Source organism: Artibeus jamaicensis, unplaced genomic scaffold, assembly GCF_021234435.1.
Source record: "Artibeus jamaicensis isolate MK-2021 breed Jamaican fruit bat unplaced genomic scaffold, CSHL_Jam_final contig_233, whole genome shotgun sequence".
NCBI lineage: Eukaryota > Metazoa > Chordata > Mammalia > Chiroptera > Phyllostomidae > Artibeus > Artibeus jamaicensis.
In genome coordinates, this window is record NW_026521486.1 from 8304563 (window position 1) to 8326655 (window position 22093).

General features: G+C 51.8%; 1 protein-coding gene across 1 annotated transcript in view; it reads left to right on the plus strand.

The window, feature by feature from the left end:
- The window catches only part of CACNG2 (calcium voltage-gated channel auxiliary subunit gamma 2), a 105855-nt gene that overhangs the window by 76561 nt on the left and 7201 nt on the right, over positions 1–22093 (plus strand). Inside the window, exon 2 of the mRNA XM_037160472.2 lies at positions 14510–14593. Coding sequence (XP_037016367.1) covers positions 14510–14593 — 84 coding nt within the window. The remainder of the gene's footprint in view (positions 1–14509; positions 14594–22093) is intronic.

The following is a 22093-nucleotide window of genomic DNA, read 5'->3' on the forward strand; positions in this document are numbered from 1 at the left end:
TCTTCACAGGCCAGACTAAGGTGAGGTGCAAAATTGATGGGGGTACCCAGTGCACCTGCACAACCCTGAGAACAAGCACCTCCTTATTAACTTTGGGCCTAAGCACCCCACCTGTTCTGGCCCTGCTTGTAGAAGTCCCACCTGTGGCTCAGTAAAATGGGCACTGTTTCAGGTGGAAAAGAGGAGACAACTTGGTTTGGCCGGGAGGGAAAGTGTGAGTGAAGGTGAGGAGTTGGGGAATGGGCAAATGCCTTTCCGAGACCAGCATGGCTGGGAGAGAAGAGCATACCAGGGGGAAGCTCTGGGCCCGGCTGGACATAGCTGAGGCTGCCTGGGCCTTAAGACGCCTGCTCTTTGTGCTGCAGGCAACAGGAGTCTTAGAGAAGCCTGAGTGAGGAGTTTGTTTGGCTTGGAAGCCAGAGTGTGGTTAGATGGAGCCCCGGGCCTGTGGTCCTTGTCGTAGGACACATTTGCATCTGTGGGTCAGTGGCTTAGGCGTTATTCGACCATTTTGGCCTGGAGCTCTGCCCTGAAATTGAGTGTGCCCCAGCAGGTTTTAAAAATGAGCCAAATGGGGTTGAGGAAAATCAATGGCCAGAAATTTAAGGTGGATTTTGCAAAGCAGGAAAGGCCACTGGCATTTTTTTCATTCCACAGAGGAATCTAGGGACCATGTTGCAGACCTTCAGGACACGCTAGTAGGAAGGAGTATCTCTCATGACAACACCTGTGGGACATGTCCCAGCAGCCAGGCCTCACAATTGCTGCCCACAGAGCAGCAGAAGGGAAGCCACCTCTGTAGAAATGTTTGTTTCCCTGGCATTTATTTTGTGATGGGCATGGTGTCTGGCCAGCATTCTTTGTACATTGCCTTATTCCTTTTTAAACCCCTTCCTCCCATTTCACAAAGGAGGAAGTCAGAGCTTAGAGAGGGAAGGTGACCTGCCCGAGGTCACCCACTAGTGAGGGTTAGAGCCACAGTTTTTCCAGGACACAGAAGGCATGTGTGTGGAGAGAGAGCTGTCCGTCTGGCACAGACTCATTTGCTAAGGGCGTCTGTGCCGACCGGCCTGCACCTCTGCGCAGGGTTTTGTGATTTACCAAGTGGGTTCAGTAGCTCTCATTTCACCAGTTGAGCTACACCATCAGAGCGGCAGCACTGCCCATTTCCCCGTTTTACAGATAAATGATCTCGAATGACTTCATACCCACCCACTTCTGTCCACCTCCACTGCACGCACCCTGCCACACCATCGCCACCCCTCACCTGGACTGCTCCTGTCACAGCGGTCCGGGCAAGAGACCCTGGTGGCTTTGACAAGGCTTGCGGCTTCCGGTCTGCCCCTCCAGTCTAGTCCCAGTCAACCACCAGGGCCATCAGCCTGAAGCACACACCTGGTCATATTAATCTCCTGCTTAACACTCCTCAGGGGCTCCCTGTTCTCCCAAATTCATACTTTGAACGGCTTACTAGGCCCTGAATAATCAGACCTCAGCTGCTGTCTTTCCCAACTGGTTACACACACACACACACACTTACATCCAGACCAACCATCTGTCTTTCAGACAGACCCACACTCTGGGCCTCAGGATCCCATCCTCTCTCTGGTCAACCTTTGCTCTACTTCCTAGCACCTCCAGGCCTTCCCTTCATCTGCCAGCTTCCACTTATTTTTCATGGCTCATCTGAGGTGGGGCTTCTTCCGGGAAGCGTTCCTGGCAACCCACCACCACCCAGACTAAGCCGTGTAACAACCTCCTGCCCACCCTTCAGTGTACTGAGCTCCACCGTGACAACAGAGCATACCAGTCACCTAGAAGCCCACTGTTCAGGGGGTCAAATCCCAGCTCCTTCACTCACACTGGTAGTGAATCCTTAGTTATTTTCCTTCACTCCTCTGTGCCCCCATTCCCACACCTTTAATGTGGAGAAGATAATAAAAGGTTTTTGAGGATGAAACTTAAGGTGCCCAAGCCAGCATGTAGCTCATGGCAGCCTCTCCACCGGGCCAGCTGTCACCAGTCCCGCCCTTGCTGTCATTTTCACTCTGGGTTACTGAAGTTCATCATTTGTCCAGGTGTCTCCTAGACTCATAGTTCTTGGGGACAGGGAGTCCTGCTGTATTGACACCCTCTCTCTCAGGCACCTACTTGACCGCCCTACCTAACAGGCACCCAGTGAGTCCCAGGACCAGCTGAAACACTGGGTGAGTCCAGGCCGCACGGTAATAAATGGCAGGAAGAGGGCTCAGAGGCCAGCTCTCTCACCGAGTGGCACGGCCATCTTTCCACTCCACCACAGGCTCCTCAAGATGAATGTGAAGCTGTTGGCAGATGACAGTGTTTATTCATTATCTGCCTGCTCCTGGGGCTCTGGGGCTGACACAGGCATTTGAGCAGTGCTGGCCGGCAGGATCTAAACGTAACAGGTTCCTGTACACCCTGGGCATGTCTCCACCAGGGAGCTCTCTTGATGCACTGGAGTGTAATCACCACTCTGCGACTAGTCTGTGAGCTTCTTGAGGGCAGGGACTGTGTGTGTGACCCATCAGTGGCCCCAGCATGGGGTCTGGCAATGGAAAATAGCACCGACCTGTTATGGAGCCCCTACTAAGCGCCAGGAACTGTGCTAAGCCCTCTCACCCTGTGAGAGAGGTCTCCCTGCCTCCCATCATACAGACACAGCTGAGGGTCGGAAAAGTCTGGTGCTATAACTGGGACACGACCCAGGAGGCCCACCACCAGACTCGGAAGCTCACCACTGACCTCTGCCGCCTCTCTGGTAGTCAGAGTTGAATTAATGGATCTGTATTTGGGGACGGTTTCTTCATGGTCTACTTCATGGAGTGTGTTTCCCCTTATCTATACCTTAACCTCCTAGGGACAGGCCTCCGATCACACTGTGGTATGAAGTGCATCCGGGGTTTTCCTGTCCCTGGGGGCCTGCTCCAGTGCCAGCACTTTTGAGGGGCGAGGGCTCAAGGCCGTGATGAAGGTACCCTGAAGTTCAGAAGCCAGATCCTTCTAAGTTCCCAGTCTTTTTAAAATATATTTTATTAATTATGCCATTACAGTTGTTCTATTTCCCCCCTTCACTCCCCTCTACCCTGCACACCCCCTCCCCCACCATTCCCCCCTTTAGTTTATGACCATGTGTCTCAAGTTCTTTAGATTCTATACTTCCCATACTATTCTTACCCTCCCCCCTATCTATTTTCTACCTACCATCTATGCTACTTATTTTCTGTACCTTCTCCCCCCTTCTCCTCCTCCCACTCCCCTGTTGCTAACCCTCCATGTGATCTTCATGTCTATGGTTCTGCTCCTGATCTAGCTGTTCTCTTAGTTTACTTGTGTTTTAGGTGTGGTTCTTAATAACTGTGAGTTTTTATCTTCTTTTTCTTAGGTCAGTCCCTTTAACATTTCATATAATAAGGGCTTGGTGATGATGAACTCCTTGAACTTGACCTTATCTGAGAAGCACTTTATCTGCCCTTCCATTCTAAATGAAAGCTTTGCTGTATAGAGTAATCTTGGATCTAGGTCTTTGGATTTCATGACTTGGAATACTTCTTTCCAGCCCCTTCTTGCCTGGAAGGTCTCTTTTGAGAAATCCACTGACAGTCTGATGGAAACTCCTTTGTAGGTGACTGTCCCCTTATCTCTTGCTGCTTCTAGGATTCTCTCCTTCATTTGAATCTTGGCTAATATAATGATGATGTGCCTTGGTGTGTTCCTTCTTGGGTCCAACTTCTTTGGGACTCTCTGAGCTTCCTGGATTTCTTGGAAGTCTATTTCCTTTGCCAGAATGGGGAAGTTCTCCTTTATTATTTGTTCAAGTAAGTTTTCCACTTGTAGCTGTTCCTCTTCCCCTTCTGGTATCCCTATAATTCAGATGTTGGAGCGTTTAAAGATGTCCTGAAGGTTCCTAAGCCTCTCCTCATTTTTTTGAATTCTTGTTTCTTCATCCTTTTCTGTTTGGTCATTTTTTTCCTCCTTCTGGTCCACTCCTTTGATTTGAGTCCCAGTCTCCTTTCCATTACTATTGGTTTCCTGTGTATTTCCATTCATTTCAATTAGTTTAGCTTCCGTATGTTCCTCTAATTTGTGACTAAAATCAACCAGTTCTGTGAGCATCCTGATCACCAGTGTTTTGAACTGTGCATCTGAAAGTTTGGCTATTTCTTCATCGCTTAGATTTATTGGCTCTGGGGCTCTGAGTTGTTCTTGAGCCATGTTTTGATCTGTTTGTGCCTGTTACGTATAAGGAGCGGAGCCTTAGGCGTTCACCAGGGTCGGGCCACCCAGGTCACTGGTTTGTGACGCTGTATGTGGGGGAGGGGTCAGAGAGGGACAATGGCAGTTCCCTCTGCTGCTTCCCGCCGCTGGGGCCTGCTCGGTCTATCTCACCACCGCTAGCTCCTTCACTGGTTTATCTGCGAGGGAATGTGTGACCATGGTCTGCCCTCACTAGGTCCGCCCGCTTCTCTACATGTGGGATCTGCCCACGGCTGCTGGTGCACCTGGGTCTCGAGCCCGGGTTGGTCCAGTGGATCTTTCCTGCCTGACCCCGCTCTGCTGCTGGCTCTGCCGCTGGCTCTGCCCCTCTTACCGGTTTGGCTAAAGGGTTTATTGTTGTCAGACTTCCATGTCGTTCAATTTTCTGTGGTTTGGCTGCATTTTTGTTGCTAAAACTTTGTTGTTTTTAAACTTGGTTGTGTGAGAAGGCGGGTGCAGTGCTTCCACCTATGCCTCCACTTTGGCAGAAGTCCAGTTAGTGAAAGCTAAGTTCCCAGTCTTGTTGAGGTCAGGCCCCTGTCAATCCACCAGCCCTTGAACTCGCCCCTCCCCACAATGCCCAGAGTCCCCAGAGCGGGGCCCTAACCACCATCTCTGGGAGTCTCCTCCACAACCTCTGAGCACTGGCAACCGACAACTGTAGCTTGCTTATCTTCATTAAGATCTATTACATCCCCCTGGCTGGTGTAGCTCAGTGGATTGAGCGTGGGCCTGCGAACTAGACAATCACGGTTCAATTCCCAGTCAGGGCACATACCGGGTTGCAGGCCAGTTCCCAGCGGGGGACGCATGAAGGCAACCATACATTGATGTTTCTCTCCCTCTCTCCTTCCCTTCCTCTCTACAGATAAATAAATAAAATCTTAAAAAAAAAGATCTATTACATCCTTCCTGTCCGAGGTCAATCCATCATCTCACACCCCTTTCCAGCCCCCTTAGTCCAAGGCTGACGTAGCCTGTCACATGCTCATTTTCAGTGATATCCCTACTTCCTCTTTCCATATTTACAGCCACAGCTGGCACTAAACAGCAGAAAAGCTTATCCTGAACAAAGGGGTTGTGAGGAACATTGAGACACTTTTTAATTCATTCATTCATTCAGTTAGTCTATAGATATTTAATGAACACCTGCTATATGCCAGCACTGAGGGTTCAATAAATTGCCCTCTTAAAAATATGTTTGATATTAAATACATATAAAAAACTATTTTTAACATGTACGATTGTGTTCATTAGGATTATCAGCTGCCACATCTCCTTAAACTAAAATAAAAGTGACAGTGCACTTCTGTCTCAGCACACAACTCTAGAGATGAGATGTCCAGGGCCGGTGTGACTCCACGGTGCCGTGGCCCGGATGTCCACACCCAATCCCACCACCACACAGCTGTCCACACTCGAGGCTGTGTCATGGTCCAAGATGGCAGCCTTGGACCTCCGCAGCCCACGTGCCAGGAGGAAAGAGCTGAGAAGGGCACATTCCATGAAGGACATTTCTCAGAAGCTGCTCCCACCACTTTCACTTACATCCACTGGTCAGAATTGAGTCACAGAGCCACTGCGGTTTCAAAAGAGGCTGGGAGATACTGTCTCCACTGTAGGAGGCCATATGTCCAGGCAACATGTGGGGAGACAGAGAGGACAGGACACCAGGACAGAGCCAGCAGGCTCAGCCGTAGTGAGGCATGTGCGTTCGCCATCAGGCTGAGGAATGGAGCATCTCCTGTGCCCATCTCCTGGTGCACACATGCAAGGGCTCCTCCAAGGCAAGTTTCTAAGGGAAATTGCTGGGTTGTGGGGTACGCACATGTTTTATTATTGTCAAATAGGCTTTTAATAAGAGAGGCACAAAAGTCTCCTGGTGCCCTGGGGATTCCCACAGTTGGTACAATGTCCATCTGTTTAGGAGAATGGAATGTGCACTACACCCCCCTGCTCACACGTGTGTGCACATGTGCACATATCACACACTGCATCCATTCATCTGTCCATCTGTTCAATAAACATTTGTCATGTAGCCATTATCACTGATTTGAAGACATGCCATCAACATAACTATGGTTTTTCAGGAGGGAAGAGACACACCTGTGGTAAAGGAACCCATCAAGTTTAAGATGCACCCCAACTTTAGAAACATTGAGATGTGCATGCAAGCATCTCAGAATCAAGGGAAATGTGACATGTTCGGGGAACTCCCTCAGAGAAAGTTGCCCGCTAGCAGCTTTCAGACTTGCAGCCATTTGTTCCTAAACAATCGGGCCAGGTCGCAGAACATGATGAAAACAGATACAAAGGGCTAGAGAGCCTCAAACCCAGCCCGCAGTGGGGTCCGCCAGGCACCCTGCAGTGCCAGCACGACCTGGGAGCTTGTGAGGAAGGCAGAGTCTCAGGCCCTCCCCCCACCATTCCCCCCTTTAGTTTATGACCATGTGTCTCAAGTTCTTTAGATTCTATACTTCCCATACTATTCTTACCCTCCCCCTATCTATTTTCTACCTACCATCTATGCTACTTATTTTCTGTACCTTCTCCACCCTTCTCCTTCTCCCATTCCCCTGTTGCTAACCCTCCATGTGATCTTCATGTCTATGGTTCTGCTCCTGATCTAGCTGTTCTCTTAGTTTACTTGTGTTTTAGGTGTGGTTCTTAATAACCCGCCATACCCACTGAGGCAGAACTGGGCTTTGCGAACCTTCCAGCTGATTCCCATGCTCAGTAAAATCCCGAAGCACTGCATGGGCACTGTGGGAGGGAAAGAGTCTTTCCAGCTGAGGGCAACCAAGAAAGGCCTCCTGAAAGAGGTGTCATTTGAAGAAGAAAGAGAAGGAAGAAGGACATTCACCGAATGCCTGCTCTGGGTTAGGAACACACTAGGGGGCCTTCACTTCTGTCATCTCACTTAGTCCTGAGAATCACCTCACAGGACAGAGGTTGATATTTCTTTCTTACAAATAAGGAAAATGAGGCACAGACAGGTCACATAACATGCTCACACCCGTTCCAGCCCCACCCAGTGTCTGCACAATCCAGCGAATGAACAAGTGAACAACAGCCCAGCAAGTGAACCACAGAGGCTGCTGTTCCAAGGCCTCCAGCACTGGCAGGTGCCAGTGCAGTGCTGGGGCTGGTGTTCCAGGAGGGAGGAGTCTGGCGCCACTCAGCCACTCAAGGCCCCCTGAATCCCTGCCTTCAGGGCAGGCCCTGCCAGCAAAGCAAGGAGCCAGGAGCAGAAAAGCTTTAAAACACAGAGAGAGCAGCTCCCACCAAACCCTTCATTTGCTTCACTTAAAAAATCACTGAGCCAGCCTCCTCCCTGTGGCTCAGCCCCTCCACCCAAGCCCTCCCGGTAGCCCTGCTGCTCCTACGACTCCCCCATGAAACCTGGAAAATTAAACAGCATCTCTGCAGCCCCTAATGACCAGGTTTCTGAAGAGCTTATTGTATCTTGAAGATATGAGACAGCAGTTGGTGTTATGAGATAGTAATGTGCTTTTTTACAAAGCTGATGAAACCTCCTCTTAGACTACTTAATACCTGCAAGCTAAAATTTCCAGTCTGAAATGGCAAATTCCTGAAGGCAGGCCTGCGGCAGCCTTAGGCACAGCCCTTGGCCTCTCCGTCTGGACTTGGCCTGAAGTCACCCAGCTCTGGGGTGGGTGCAGCATCACTGCCCTTCTGGGGAGGGGGCTCAGCAGAGATTTTTGTGGTTGTTGGGCTCCTGGGCAGAATAATCACTCAAAGTCACAGTGGGACAGTGTCCCCTACAGTCTGTCCTCATCGTCCCAAAGCTCAAAGCCAGCACAGTGGGGGGAGTGGGCAGTTTAACCTGGACCTCTGGCCCCGTCCCTCTCCAGCCATCTCCTGCAGCCTTGCCCACCCTGCACTCTAAATAGAACCAACATGTTTTAAAATCCCCAGTCCCATCAGGATGCCATGTTTCCCACCAGCGGCCCCCTTACACTGGATGGCCTTCACCCAGCGGTGTGCTGGCGGAGGTGTAGCAGCCGGCTCTCTGGGCAGTGAACGGGACCTCGAATTGTACAAGTTGCCAGTTTCTGTGGTGCAAATAAATACCCCCACTGTGACCGACTTCAAGCTTCTCGTGTAAGTTAGGAAAAGACACCAGCAGTCAGGTCCCCCAAGCTGAGGCCCGCCAGCTCCAGCCTTCTACCACCTTCAGCTTTCTGGCTCCCCCCTCTCTGACCTGGGGAACTTTCTCCGACCCCCGAGACAGTCTGTTCCTTCTGTGTGCCCAGCACTTCCCTGACTTTGCTCCTGCTGGTCCCTCTTCTGAGAATCCCTTCTCGCCCTCCACCACTTCCTCATCTCACCCTAACACACACACATCACTTCCTCATCTCACCCTAACACACACACACGCACACACACAAGCCTAACTCCCTCCTTCTCTACCTTCCACAGCAGCTCTGCTGCCTCCCCTCAGGAGGCCTGTGCGTCAACGCTCACACACACAGACACCTACTGTGTGCACCCAGACAGGCCCTGCTCTGTCACAACACATGTCCTGCCTCACCACAGCTTCTGCTTTCTGTCCCCCACAGAGACTACAAATTCTGCAGGGACTGAAAGTATATTTTTTCCTGAATTCAGCAGGTTGCACAGAGAGCAAAGCATATAGTCAGCACTCCATAAATATTAGCTAAACAATTCTGCTCCCATAAGACTTACATATCCCTCAGTTACAGTACGTGAGACGTTACGTCCTAGAAAATCACATTACATTCTGTGCCTTCTGTCTTCCCCCCCCCCCCGATTGTGTTCCTGAGGGGCAAGGGTATCTCTTGGCTGGCATCAGGAAATGAAGAGAAAAATACTCTTTTTTTTAAGAGAGAAGGGGCATCAACTTTTTGCTGTTCTACTTATTGGTGCATTCATTTGTTGATTCTTGTATGTGCCCTGCTGGGGGGATCAAACCCACAGCTTTGGCGTATTGGGACAACACTCTAACCAACTGACCCCCAGGCCAGGATGAGATGCCACCACTCTTCACTGGCTGTGGTGATGTCTGTTGACACGGAGGTTCTGCAAAATTTAAATTCCACCAAAGGTGAAGGAGTGCGCTGCACCACCTCCCCATCACGAGCCACGCCACCATGGCAGTCAGACGGAGCCCAGGACCACAGAGCTCCAGGCGCTCCTGGGGGTCGCTTACACACCCAGCCGATGCCCACAGCCCCGTGGCCACCGCCAGCCTCACAGACCTCTGAGACCTGCCCTATTCTGGCCTGGGACCCAGATTACCTCGGTCACTCCTCTCTACCAACCATTTGTCCCTCAGAGCTCTGTTCATCCCCTAATCTGCCCCAATCTCCAACCTCCCCCAGCCCCCCAAGTCCTTGCCCTGGGCTCCCTGAAATTTTATCCCATTGTCAGCAAAACCCCCACATTCTCGACTTCCCTTCTGGCTCTGGTGGAAGCCTGGCTCTCTCCCCTGCAATCCCTTACATGGGGGTTTTCATGGCCCACACCCCTGGGCCCGGAGGTGGTAGGACCCTCCTTGCTCTTCACTGCTGTTTCTAGACCATTGCTCAGTCTCTTCTCCAAACCCCCTGCCTCTCTGAAAGTCATCCCACTTTTCTCTCCCAGGCACACCTTGTTCTTTGAGGAGTTAGCACTGCCCTGCCTCATGCCCCCCGCTTCAGCCAGCAGGTACTAGTCCGGCCTCGCTGCTCGCTGGTCAATAGTTAGGTACTGAAATCCTACCTCTCACACAAATCACCACCAGTAAGTCCAGGGGAGAGAGCTGGGCAGGGGTGCCTCCTGGGCTTGACAAGCAGAGAGGGGAGGGTCTGGGACTCAGGCCCCCTCTCCTCTCCCTCCACCCCAAAGTGGGTGGAGGGGTGAGCTCTGTGCCTCAGCCCTGCAGCTCTACACACCCTGAGGCTCAGCCCAAGCACACCTGGGCAAAGGTGCTCCAGGGCCCAAGAAGAACAAATCCTTCCTACAGCCCGAGGGCAGGGCCAGGCTGTGCTCACACCAGTTCGGGGGAGCACTAGTCTGAGGTTCCTGCCCCCCTCCACCACCATCCCCCAACTCTATCACTCTCAGCACTGTCAAGCCCTGCCCCCTGGGTTGCTGAGGACAGAGGGCTATTTTCTCGGGGAAGTCCTCTGGCTGACTGGACGAGGGGAAATGTAGCACTAAAATTCAGTATTCACTGAGACAGAGGGAAGGGCCAGAGCAGCCAGTGGGGTTCCCTGTGTCAAATCGGGACCCAGACAGGGCCGTCATTTAGCTTGTAACAGCCTCATCATCGAAAGACCACACCAATAATTTCTAAAAACCAACCGATAATTTGGGGCTCATTAGAATAATTTGATGAATCACTTGCACTTCAACTTTTAACTTAGTAAGCAGTTTCATAATACACAGTTGATGTATAGAGAAAATAAAAATGAACTTTAGTTTTATCTTATATACCAATTTGGATGACCTTTCCAGTTGCTAAATACTTTGAATGTCATCCCTACCTCCTTGCCACCTGTGCCACCCAGTTCATGGGCTTACACTTGACCCTGAGATTACCAATAACCACACTTAAAATCTCAGTCTTTTGCATCCACTCCTGGACTCCTGTGCACCCCCCCCCAACTCGTTCAGCTATCTCCTGTGAGCCCCCGACTCCAACAATTCTCTGACCCCCACCCCAGGCTTCTCACACACTGACCCTCCATCACTGACCTTTCACCCAGTTCGGGGTCCATCCGTGTGCATAACCCTCACCTTCTTGCTCTCCTCTTGACCCCCATCCTGGTCATAGGCAACACTCCAGCTCAACAAACTGCAGCAACACACTAAATGTGCCCTGAGAAAACCAAGAATCTCAAGAGGGGCCTTGAAGCCATCGACACACATACTTCATGTCTCAAGTCTGGTCCATGGTCTCTCCCTCTCTCATGGAGAAAAATTTGACTCCCTTACTCCTTCCATGAATATCCAACCCTGCCTCCCACTCCTCATTCTCAGTTGATGGCTCTGCTTCCCATTTCATCAAGAAAATAGAAAAAGCAGGAGAGTAGTGTCACAAGCTCCCACCGTGCCTACCCAGAGGTGTTCCCTGCCCTCCTGGTGCAGTAAATGTGCCATCATCCCCCTCATCAAAGGCCACTCTTGCACTTGTGTCCTGGACCTCATCCCCCCTCACATTGCCCCTACATTGCTCCCTCCTTTCTCTGGGTCCATTTCCTTCTACTGGAACATGCCACCAGCATCACTCATGCCTTAACGTCTCCCCCGCCAGCACAGAGTAGACAGCAAAGTGGTAGACATCCCACTAGCACAACGCAGGGCAGCAGAGGGAGGTAGAAGGAAGGAAACAATCCAAGATGTGGCAGGGGCTCAGACAGCCAGCCCAGCATGTGCAAAGATCCTGTGGTAGGAAGGAGCATGCAGGAAGGAAGGCCCAGCTGGCATATGCACAAAGAGGGAAGTGGGGGGGAGTGAGGCCAGGCAGAGGCTGGGTCAGGCCCTCTTAAAGATGTTGAACTTTTCCCTAAGAGCATGGGGAAGCTGGTGAGTGTGTTAAGGTGGAGGCGGCTTGATCAGATTGGCATTTTCAAAGGATCACTATGATAACTGCAGTGAGGGATAAGAGTGGGTGTAAAATGACCAGCGGGGAAGCTATTGCAGTCTTCCAGGAAAGCAAGAACAATGGCCTGGCAGTGGGTGGTGCTGTCAACAGAGATGAAGAGGTGCTTTTGAGGGGCACTGAGAAACTAATACAGTGGGATGTCACGATGGATGAGACCTGCACCGAGGAGGGGATGTCAGTGACAATGACCGGGCTGAGACTGGCACAGGGGAGCCGTGGCGAGGCATTCGCTGACCTGGCTGCTGCCTCTGGAAGACAAGTCTTGAGGGAAATGAAAGATCATGAGTTCAGGGGTGGACCTGCAGAGTGCATGGTGCCTTTCAGATATCCACCATGCAATGTCAAATAGGCAGTTGATCACCTGGTTGAGCCTCACAGGAGAGGTATGATTATTTTGCACAGCCTCTCAACAAGCATCTCTTCACCCTTCTGTGCTGGGCACCGCACTAGGAGCCAACGGTCAGCCCAAGGATGTCCGAAGCACAGGCTCGCGCAGAGGGACAGCCAGGCCGCGTGCAGAGCAGGCGTTGGTGTGCAGCACTGAGCAGAGGGATGCGGTGGCTCTGCCTGTGAGGCCTCGGTTTGGGGTTGAACACTGTCCCTGATTGGTCAGGGGACTTGGGGCACGTCAGGACTGTTCTCACCTCACCTCCTGTGGGCTCCTTACAAAGATGCCTGGATAGGGTAGGCGCCAACCAAACATTTGTCAGATTGAATTGAGAGAAAGTGAGAGTGCTTTGCAAAGAACTTCCAAACACACTAATTGATCATTTTAACAATAGGGAGGATATTATATCCTCCTAGCAGCCAGTATGAAGACACTTGTCAGGGGAGAGGGGTGTGTGAAGCTACTAGGGGGAGGTTGCAGCCTTCCGTTAATGGACCAGGATGCAATGAGGGCAGAGGGGAAAAGTGCTTGGGACTCCAGAGAAGTGGGGAGACAACAAGGTCAGGGCATGGGGGAGCAAGAAGCGGGATGTCCAGAACACTCAGAGAAGAGACCGGCCCTGTGGGAACATTTTGGTGAAACACTGTGCCCTTGGGACCCTACAAAACTTCCATGAAGTGACCAGAAGTCCCAAAATGCTCTGGGAAATTTCTCTTGCAGAAATTGGGACAGAGACAGTGGATGGGAGGTGATGGGGGGGTCAACCATCTTTTCTGTAACATGCAGCATATAATAATAACTAGAAACACCTAAATTACTTATTTTCATGTAATTATCTTCATGTGCCCTATATATGCAGGTGTATATAATATATATAGGTTTATGTTATAATCTTTTAAAATTCCTAAATACTTTCTGTAGTACATAGTAAAACTCTCTCTGTGGGCTATATGGCTCAGAATTCTACAGGAAAATAAACTGCCATCATGAACTGAGGACTGTATTAATTAGGTTATATCAGCTACTGTCACAGAAAAACCCCAAGCGTCAGCGGCTGAATGTAGTCAAGTCCATCTGGCCCTCACGGCAGTGCCCTCGGGCACGCTCACTAGCATGCAAGGCCTGGCTCTGAGCACTTTACCTATGTCAGCTCATCTATTCCCCACGACAACCTGGGCACAGACCTCCACTTTCAGGTGAGGAAACTGAGGCACTCAGTGAGGCCTGCAGCTCCCAAACCTGCCTGTCACTCTCTACACCCCGTCACCCAGCCCAGGTCCGATGGTTCATTTGTTCAGGGAAAGTCAGCCGACATTTGTTGCACCTATGCTGGTGCTGGGGACACAAAAGTCCCTACTGTCATGAAGCGGACATGGCTCTCAGTTCTGCTGCGCAGGTCTGTGTTCACAGAGGGTGCACTGCGCAGTTCACTCATTCACTTAGCAGCCGCGGTGGGGCCTGCTGTGGCACTGAGCTGGGGTTTTCACCTGAGCCGGTTCCCACCTTCTCACTGAGCAAATACTTAAGTGTCAAAAGCCCTGATTCCATCACTTCCTGGCACGAGGGCTTATTCAGTCATTCAGCCTCCCTGAGCCTGTTTCTTCATCTGTAAAACGGAGAAACTACCCCTCACAGGCCTCTGGCAGAGCCAGAACATGTCTAGTCTAAGATCCTGGCAGAGGGCCCAGCCCCAGTGGGGGCTCGCCACCCTGGATTTCAGGGCTGTTGGGGGCTGGGGCCGTGAACTCTATGCCACTGCAGAGGAGAGGTGCTTTGCAAGCTTGTCTGAAGAGCTGCGGGAATGTTTGTCAGCATCAGTCTGGGGCCTGCCTTCTCTGGAAAGCGTTCTCTCGTGCAAACTGCAGTGACTCCCAGCTGAGCTGAGACACAGAGATGGCCTCACACCCTAGGTTCATGGTTCATCAGCCTCTAGCCTCAGTCTAGCCTTGGTGGCAGTCCCCAGCTCAGAAGCTTCCGTGCAGGAGTTAAAGGCTGGGTTTCGGAGTCTCCTCTCAGCACTGGTGGGGGGGAAGGGTGTGTGTTTTGATTCACTAGGAGGATGTGCAAACAGACAAAGCAAGACCTTCTGTCAAGGGAGAGGAAGGGGACTGAGCCAGCTTCAGGAGAGTGAGAGGTCAGGAAGAGGCCAGTGGGCACTGAACCCCAGAAACTATAACATCTCATGCATCCTTTCTGCCCTTGTTTTCCAGGGAACTTCAAAGGTCTCTGCAAGCAGATCGATCACTTCCCGGAGGATGCAGATTACGAGGCTGACACAGCAGAATACTTCCTCCGTGAGTGCAGAGTTCCTTACCTCCTTCCCAGTGATGGGCCTGCCCACCAATGTGCTGAGTGCCAAGCACCAGGACTCTCTAGAGTCCCCTGTCTCAGCAGAGGGCAGGCAAAAAGCTGAGCCTCTCTCCTTTCCTTCTGTCCAGGGGCCAAACCTTCATACGTGCTGTGCCCTCTGCCCCCGACACCTTTCCCTCTCTTCTTTGTCTGGCAAACTCCTACTCATCCTCCAGGTCTCAGCCAAAACATCACCTCTTCCAGGAAGTCCTCCATGCTCCTGAACAGATTCCCAGTGCACACCACTTTCAATGTGCTGTGGGATCCTTGTCTCCCTCACAGCCCCACCCACACTGCCAGACCAAGGGCTCTTCCTATCTTGGCTGCACTGTATTTTCAGCTCAGTGCCCTCAGTAAATATGTCTTGAATAACTGAATGAAGAAACTCATCAGGCAGTGCCAGATTAGAACTTCTACTGAAACAATAAATGAGATTCTTTTCTTCCCCCACAAGTCAAGTCTAAGATAAATCCTGATGTAACAGGTGCTATCTTAAACCCACTTGAGACATATTTTCAAGAGAAAGCATTTGAGTCCCAAAGAGAATGTCTCAAGAATTCACAGAAACTAACATGATGAAATGTTCCCCGAGGAAAGGATTTCCAGGAGAGGGGCTGAGGGTCCTTGACGCCTGGGACAGCAAAGCCGCCCCAGCAGAAGTGGCTGCGGGCTGGGCTCCAGGCTCTCAGACCCACTCTCCCTGAGACCTGCGCTCCTCCCGCTCCTCCGGCTCCTCCCAGAAGCATCCCTCCTCTGAGCCTCCCCTCCCCCACGGCAGAGTGGTTAGCATTACTCTCAGATCACTTCTATGAAAAATGTAGGAGGCATTTTATTATATGGATCACTCGTCTCTTTCAATAATTATTCTTCACATCAAACCCAATTTCAGGTCAGCCTGAAAAGCCCATAAAACACGAGGTCAGCCAGGCAACCGGGAAGAGAAGAGAAGGGAACATGATGCAATTTATAGATTTCTTTTTAAAGGCGAGAAAATATCTTACAATGCTCACCTTTTTTTTTTTAAATCAATTCTTGCAATATGCCACTCTTAAATGGAATTCCTAAAGGGCCGTTTGGTTGTGTTCCCTGTTACCGTGTCTGGGGCTCCCGGAGGAGTTTGGCAGTGGTGTGAAGGCAGATTGAGCGCCTTCTGGATGGTAGACCCTGTGCTCACAGCTGAGATAGAGATGAATGAATGAGACACAGGCTGTGGCCCCAGGGAGACCACGTGGTGCAGAGCCTGGTGGGCAGGACCCTCAGGGAAACTGCTGGACTGGGAGACCCACATGGCAGAGATGCAGCCCGCACATCAGGGCGGAAGGGGGCGCAGAGCTGAGCCCCACACCCAGAGCCACGCTGGTGGAACATAGCAACTGTGTAGTTAGTACTTTGTCAGCTCAATGCCAAGTGCTTGCAGCAGGACCTGCCTCATTCTTCACTGTGCCTAAAACAGCTCCTGGAACACAGGAGGTGCTGTTTGTTAAGTAAGAAAGCATAGAGGCCTCTTCGGTGACTGTTCCTACTATTTTGGACCTCCATTTCCTTATTCTTAAAGAGAAGAGCTTAGAGCGTTTGGTTATTCTGGGGTCCCTGGACAAAAGACTTGAACGTATACTAGCAGTGCAGGGGGATCCAAGAGTCTGAGTAGACTTAATCCAACAATATTTTTTAGCATCTCTAATAGGAGGTCAGCAACCTTTTCTGTAAAATAACAAATAGCAAGTATTTTAGGCTTTGCAGGCTGTACAGTCTGTCCAAGCTACCCTGCAGCACGAAAGTGACACAGAAAATAACGAAAGCCAATTAGGGTGGCCGTGCTCCAACGAAACTTTATTTACAAAAACAGGCAGCAGGCCACATTTAGCACAGTTTGCTGGCCCCAATCTAGAATGTGCTAATCTTGGACTAGACAATAAAAGTAACTTTTTAAAGCTAGAAGATGTGAGTTCCTATCATTCTCTGTTAGCTCTAACCTGGTAGGCTAGAGAAGCTTGAAGACAAGGCTCATTCTTGAAGGATCCTCTGCCTTACAAGGTGGGCAGAGCTGGGGCCCCAGGAGGTTTACAGGACTTCTCCTGAGGTGGGCAGGGCTGCACCTGAGGGGGTGGAGCCCGAGTCAACTATCTGCAGGATGCTGCTGCCACATGGCAGGCCGTGAGAGACAGGGAAGCAGCCCCGTCCCTAAGCGCTTGCTGTCTGGAAACAGACCCATGAGTATGAGGGGTATGACATGACACAGGCTAGCAGAAAGTGTGGGGTGCAAGGGAGCATGGCTCCTCACCCAGCATGGAGGAGGTCATTCCAGAAGGAGTCCCTAGAGCAGGTAGCACCAAAGCTGAGACTTGGACTCTAGAAGCACTCATTCATTCACTCATTCATTCACTCATTCATTCACTCATTCACTTATGACCCATTCACTAAGTACTCACTATGTTCCAGGCACTGTTTTCGGTATGGGGGATCCAGAGAAAGCTGGGGCCTTTGAATGGTTACATTTCAGTGGGTAAAACAAGCAATAATCAAGTGCATAAACACCCCCTGGATAGTTTCAGAGCACTGTGAAATAGTTTCAGAGCGGATAGTTTCACCCTTCGGATGAAAGGTAGAGAGTTGGGCAAAGTGCAGGGAGGGGTGTTACCTAGACAGGTGGTTAGGACAGTTCCTCTAAATGAAAAGGGAGCTAAGAGTAGTTTGGGGAAGCAGGTACCTGTGGAGGGAATGGCAAGAGCAAAGGCCTTGTTAAGGCAGGAAGAAGGCAGTGTGTTTGCAGATTAGAGCCCAGGGCATGAATGGAGGGTATCCATGAGCAGAGGAGCCCAGTCCTCCTGGGAAGAAAGTGGACCTCGCTCCATGATGGGAACCATGAGATGGGGCACTGATGTGAAGGGTCAGTTCTGGCTGCTGCAGGGAGGCAGGGGATCGTTAAAGGACAACAGTCAAGGCCAGGAGGCTAGATCCCAGGGGGCAATGGTGGTTGGACCAGCTGTGGCTGTGGCAGTGAGAAGTGAGGTGCTGTTTGGGAGGCAGAGATGGCAGGACTATGAGTGGGCAGTGGGACAGGACACTGCTGAGTTTCCAGAGGACAGCAGAGGACTGTGAGGAGAGACAGGGGTCTCAGAGGTGGGGGATCCAGGGAGGTGGAAAGGGGCTCAGCAAAGAGAGACGCACAGAGCCCTGTGTGCTGAGACCAGGCATCTCTGGCTCTGACCATTCACACTTAGCCTGCCTCAGACTCGGGGGGGCACAGGACACAAGCAGAGTAGACTCCAGAAAGGAGTCCGCCGGACTCTGCTTGCCTTGGGGGCAGGATCTGTTCTGAACCATCTCTGACTCCCAGTGCCCAGCAGGGGGCCTGGCACAGGGCCACACACCTGAAACAGACGGAGGCCCGAGCGTGTGGTTGCTGTGGGACTACAGGCCTTGCTGGGCAGAGCCATGGCCTCCAGGAGCTCTCCCAGTGGCTCTTCCTTGGGCCTTGGCTTCCCAGGAGCGCAGCTCCTTCCTAGCATCCAACAGACCTGCATTCAAGCAACAGCTCAGCCCTTGCTCTGCCTGTGCTTTCACCTCCAAGACCCTAGTCTCCCCATCTGTAAAAACTGGAAATCGCCCACCAAACAGTAGCATTATGAAAACAAGGAGATGCAGTTGGCCAAGGATCTGAAATACCTACTTTTCCTTGCTCCTGCCCTAGGCCTCCCTTCTTCCCCTACTTCTGCATATGATATCAAGTTTGAAAGACCACTTAGAAGCAGATTATATACACACACACACGTATCTCCCTGGAGATTCACATGTATTCATTCATTCATTCATTTGACACATATTTATGGGGCCCATACTAGGTGTCAGGCACTGTTCTAGGTACTGAAGATTAAAGAGTGAACAAAACAGACCAAATCTGTGCTCTAATGAAAGGACTTCACGGCAAGACAAGGAGGCTGAGGAGGGGTGGCCAGTGAGGTGGCCTGGTAAGTGCTGCCGTCCTTGGTCCGGCAGCTGGAGTGAGGATCTAGAGAGGAAAGGGAGAGAATGCTGGCTGGCTTGACAGGGCAGGAGTGCAGAGCTCATCTCCTGGGTGGCAAAGAAGGCGGGGCTCACTGGTTCTCAAGCCAGCAGTCTGAGCTTCAAGCTTTGTTCAGCACCTCCTGAAGGGCCTGGCATATGGAAGGTACCCAGTTAACATGTGACAGGATGGGTGAATGAATGAATAAATGCCCTTATTTCCCAGTCCCCATAAATATCTGAGGAGTTCCACAGCTTCTCCTGGACACTGAGTGCAGGGGCTCCCTCGTGTCAGGGAAGAACAGCTCTCACTGGCCCTGGTTACCACCCTGGGCCTCCCCACATCTGGGCCTGCAAAGCTGTGGCTCATGTGTGAGCTTCAGTACCGCCAGCTTACCCAGGAACCCGCGGTGACCAGCACTGTTTTCCCAACCAGCTCTGTGGGTCCGTCGGATGTGTCTGCTGTGGCGCCCCTATCCTTATCCCTCCTTACCAAAGCTTGAGGAGCGTGGTGAAGAACAGAGGTGGTGGTGACGGGGGTGTGACTTCCTGTGACTGTTGATGTGCCTGCGTGTCTGTCTTTATGCATGAAGACAAGAGTCAGTGCTATGTTCTGTGTCTTTCTGTGTCTACGTGTCCATGAGTCTGAGTGTCTGTCTGTCTGAATGTGTAAGTGCCTATGTGTTTGCACATATGTGCTTGTGTGCACGTGGGTTCCCGCAGGGTAAATGTGTTTGTGTGTGTGTGTTGTGTCCAGGAAATGGGAGTGGTGTTCACCAGCTGTCCCGATGTGACTTAAAGCTGGGGAAGAAGATCAGAGGAAATGAGTTTCCTTCCAGTCACGCATTAAGCAGCTACCATATGCCAGACCTCCAAATCCTGTTTTGAGGCCACTTGTAGCTCAGGACTGCAAGGTGGGATCAGGCTTTCCAGGGGGAAGAGCCTGGGGCTGGAGGCGATGGGTCAAGGGTCAGCTGCTGTCCCTGACACACTATGTCCAGGGGGAGTGGAGGGGATGACACCCAGAGGTCACACGTGCACACACACACTCAACAGAGTTTACTTTTTCCAGAGCCACAAGTGAACAGAAGGGGAAGAGAGGGAAGGCTCTGGGCAGGGCCTATTGCTCCCCACCAAGTGAGGTCTCCATGCCCAAAGCCCTCCCTCCCCACCAAGAGAGATCTCTTTTGATTACACTTGAACTAAGAGCTGACACCTTCCCAGAGATTTACTGACCACCCAAGTCACCGGCCGCTCAAGCAGGAGAAAAGTTCCCGAAGCAGCTCTAGACCAGGAACGAAACCTGTAAGCAAGGGCAGGTGCAGAGCAGCCAAAGCAGGGAGGACTGGCATCAGGGTTACGTGGAGGACGAATTTACAGAACACGGCCACCTTCGGAGGCAGGAGAACATAACAGCAGGCTATAGCGCACGCTGCCTGGGTTCAAATCTGGCTCTGCCACTCGGTTAACCTCCCTGGGCCTCAGACTTCTCTCAGTGGGAATGATGGTCCTCAGCACCTTCCTAGGGCTGTAATGAGTCTTAAGTGAGTCAGTATAAGAAAGCTTCACACCAGCCTAGATCAGAGTAGACATCAGCCCTCGGTAGGCATCAGCCATTATTGCTGCATATATTACACTGCGGAGAGGACAAGGGGTATAGACTGAGCAGGGAAGGGCGAGGAAGCACCAAGAAGAGGGCTCCAGGTTTCAGGGGGCTGGTCAGAGAGGTGCTCACCAGGAAGGAGACCGAAAGCAGGGGAGAGAGCTCGTCTGGTCCTGCAGGTATGAAGAACATCCCAGGCAGAGGGAACAGCCACTATGGCATCTGAGGCCGGCTGGCTTGGGGACAGCCAGGAGGCCACGTGGTTAGGCAGCAGGCGTGAGCAGGCAGGTGGGAGGCCAGGATTTGCAGGCCTCAGTTTTACTCTGAGATGGGGCTGTGGAAAGGTTCTGAGCAAGGGGAGGGGAGAACTATCACCCATGCCATCAGCATCACTCTGCTTCTGCCAGAGGACTGGCTGGCATCTGAGCAGGAGCAGGGAGACCAGATGGAGATGATGGCCATACCAGCTAGAAATGCAGGTGGGGGAGACCTGGGTGGGAGTTGGGAAGGGGATTGGGAAGGAGTCTGATTCTGGGTATAGCTGAAGGTAGCGCATTTGCTGACAGCCTGGGTGGGAAGAGTGAGAGTAGGAGAGGACTCCTGGCTGGGAGGCAGTGAGTAGCGCCGCCCTTCTTTGGGGCCAGGAATGCCACAGGAGGCTGGGCCGCCCAGAGCTGACCACTGTGTTTTCTAGCCTGTATGTTGTGATTCCTGCTGTGGACTCTTCTCCCTTCCTCTGGACCCTGAACAGCTATCCTCTGAGCAGCTGCAGACAGAGAACTCTCCCACCCTTCACCTAGCCCAGCAGAAGGCCTGTCCCAGGTCAGGCCCAGGAGATGTTTGCTAAATGAATAAATGAGGACCCACCCTTCCCAGGGCCCCCTGGCATGTTCACCCTCTTCCCAGAATGAGGACAGAGGTGGATGCTAGGTCTCAAGCCGAGCCTAAGCCACCCTTCCCAGCCTCAGAGAACACCCCCTGGCCACTCCCCCATCACATCCCCTTCTACCATTCCCACCAGGCACTGGGGGGCTCCCTATGTACCAAATGTGGGAGGTGTGGGGAATACCAGATGCCAAGGTCTGAGCTCGGGATTTACAGTGAAAAGACCAGATTTCAAAGTCAGGTCTGCTCTGTGGCCTTGGGCAAGTCACACAACTTCTCTGAGTCTAGGTGAATACCAGTCCCCTGGGGGACTCTGAAGGTGCCATGAGACAAGGGCTAGGGTGGTGCTTCATCAGGGCTCCCCAGCTGCCCCAGGGAACACATGGGAGAAGTCCACCACCCCTCCTTCAAGTTAGATTTCAGAAGCACAGCAATACACCCTCCCAGCTCCTGAAATGCTGGAGCTATTCACACAGCCCCTCTTCCCATTGGACAGAGGCCCAGAGAAGTTTGAGGACTTACCCCAGCCCAGTATACCTTCTGGGATGCCACCTGCCTCCCAGAACGTTATCCAGGGCCAAGTACATCTGTCCACTATCCCAGCCCTGCAGCCCCTTCTAGCAAAACTGTTTTGAGAGACATTCCCACCAGAGGTCACCATGGTCAGCGTGGCTAAAACTGCTGTGACCCAGCCTTGCAGTTAGGAAACCTTGGAAGCTGTAACTGGTGCCCACTCACATCCAAGCAAATGGAGCCGGCATTCACAAAACGGCCTGCCCTTCACCAGCTCTGCGCACGCCGGCAGTTTCTCTTCTGTCCTGGCTCATTCATTTAAGGGCTGGCTGCAGCCGCCATGCTGACTTCATGAGCTAATCATGAGTCACAACCTATGCTTTAACCAACACCAACCCAGGCAACAACAGGCCTGGGAGAAACAGCAACAGCATGCTCTGCT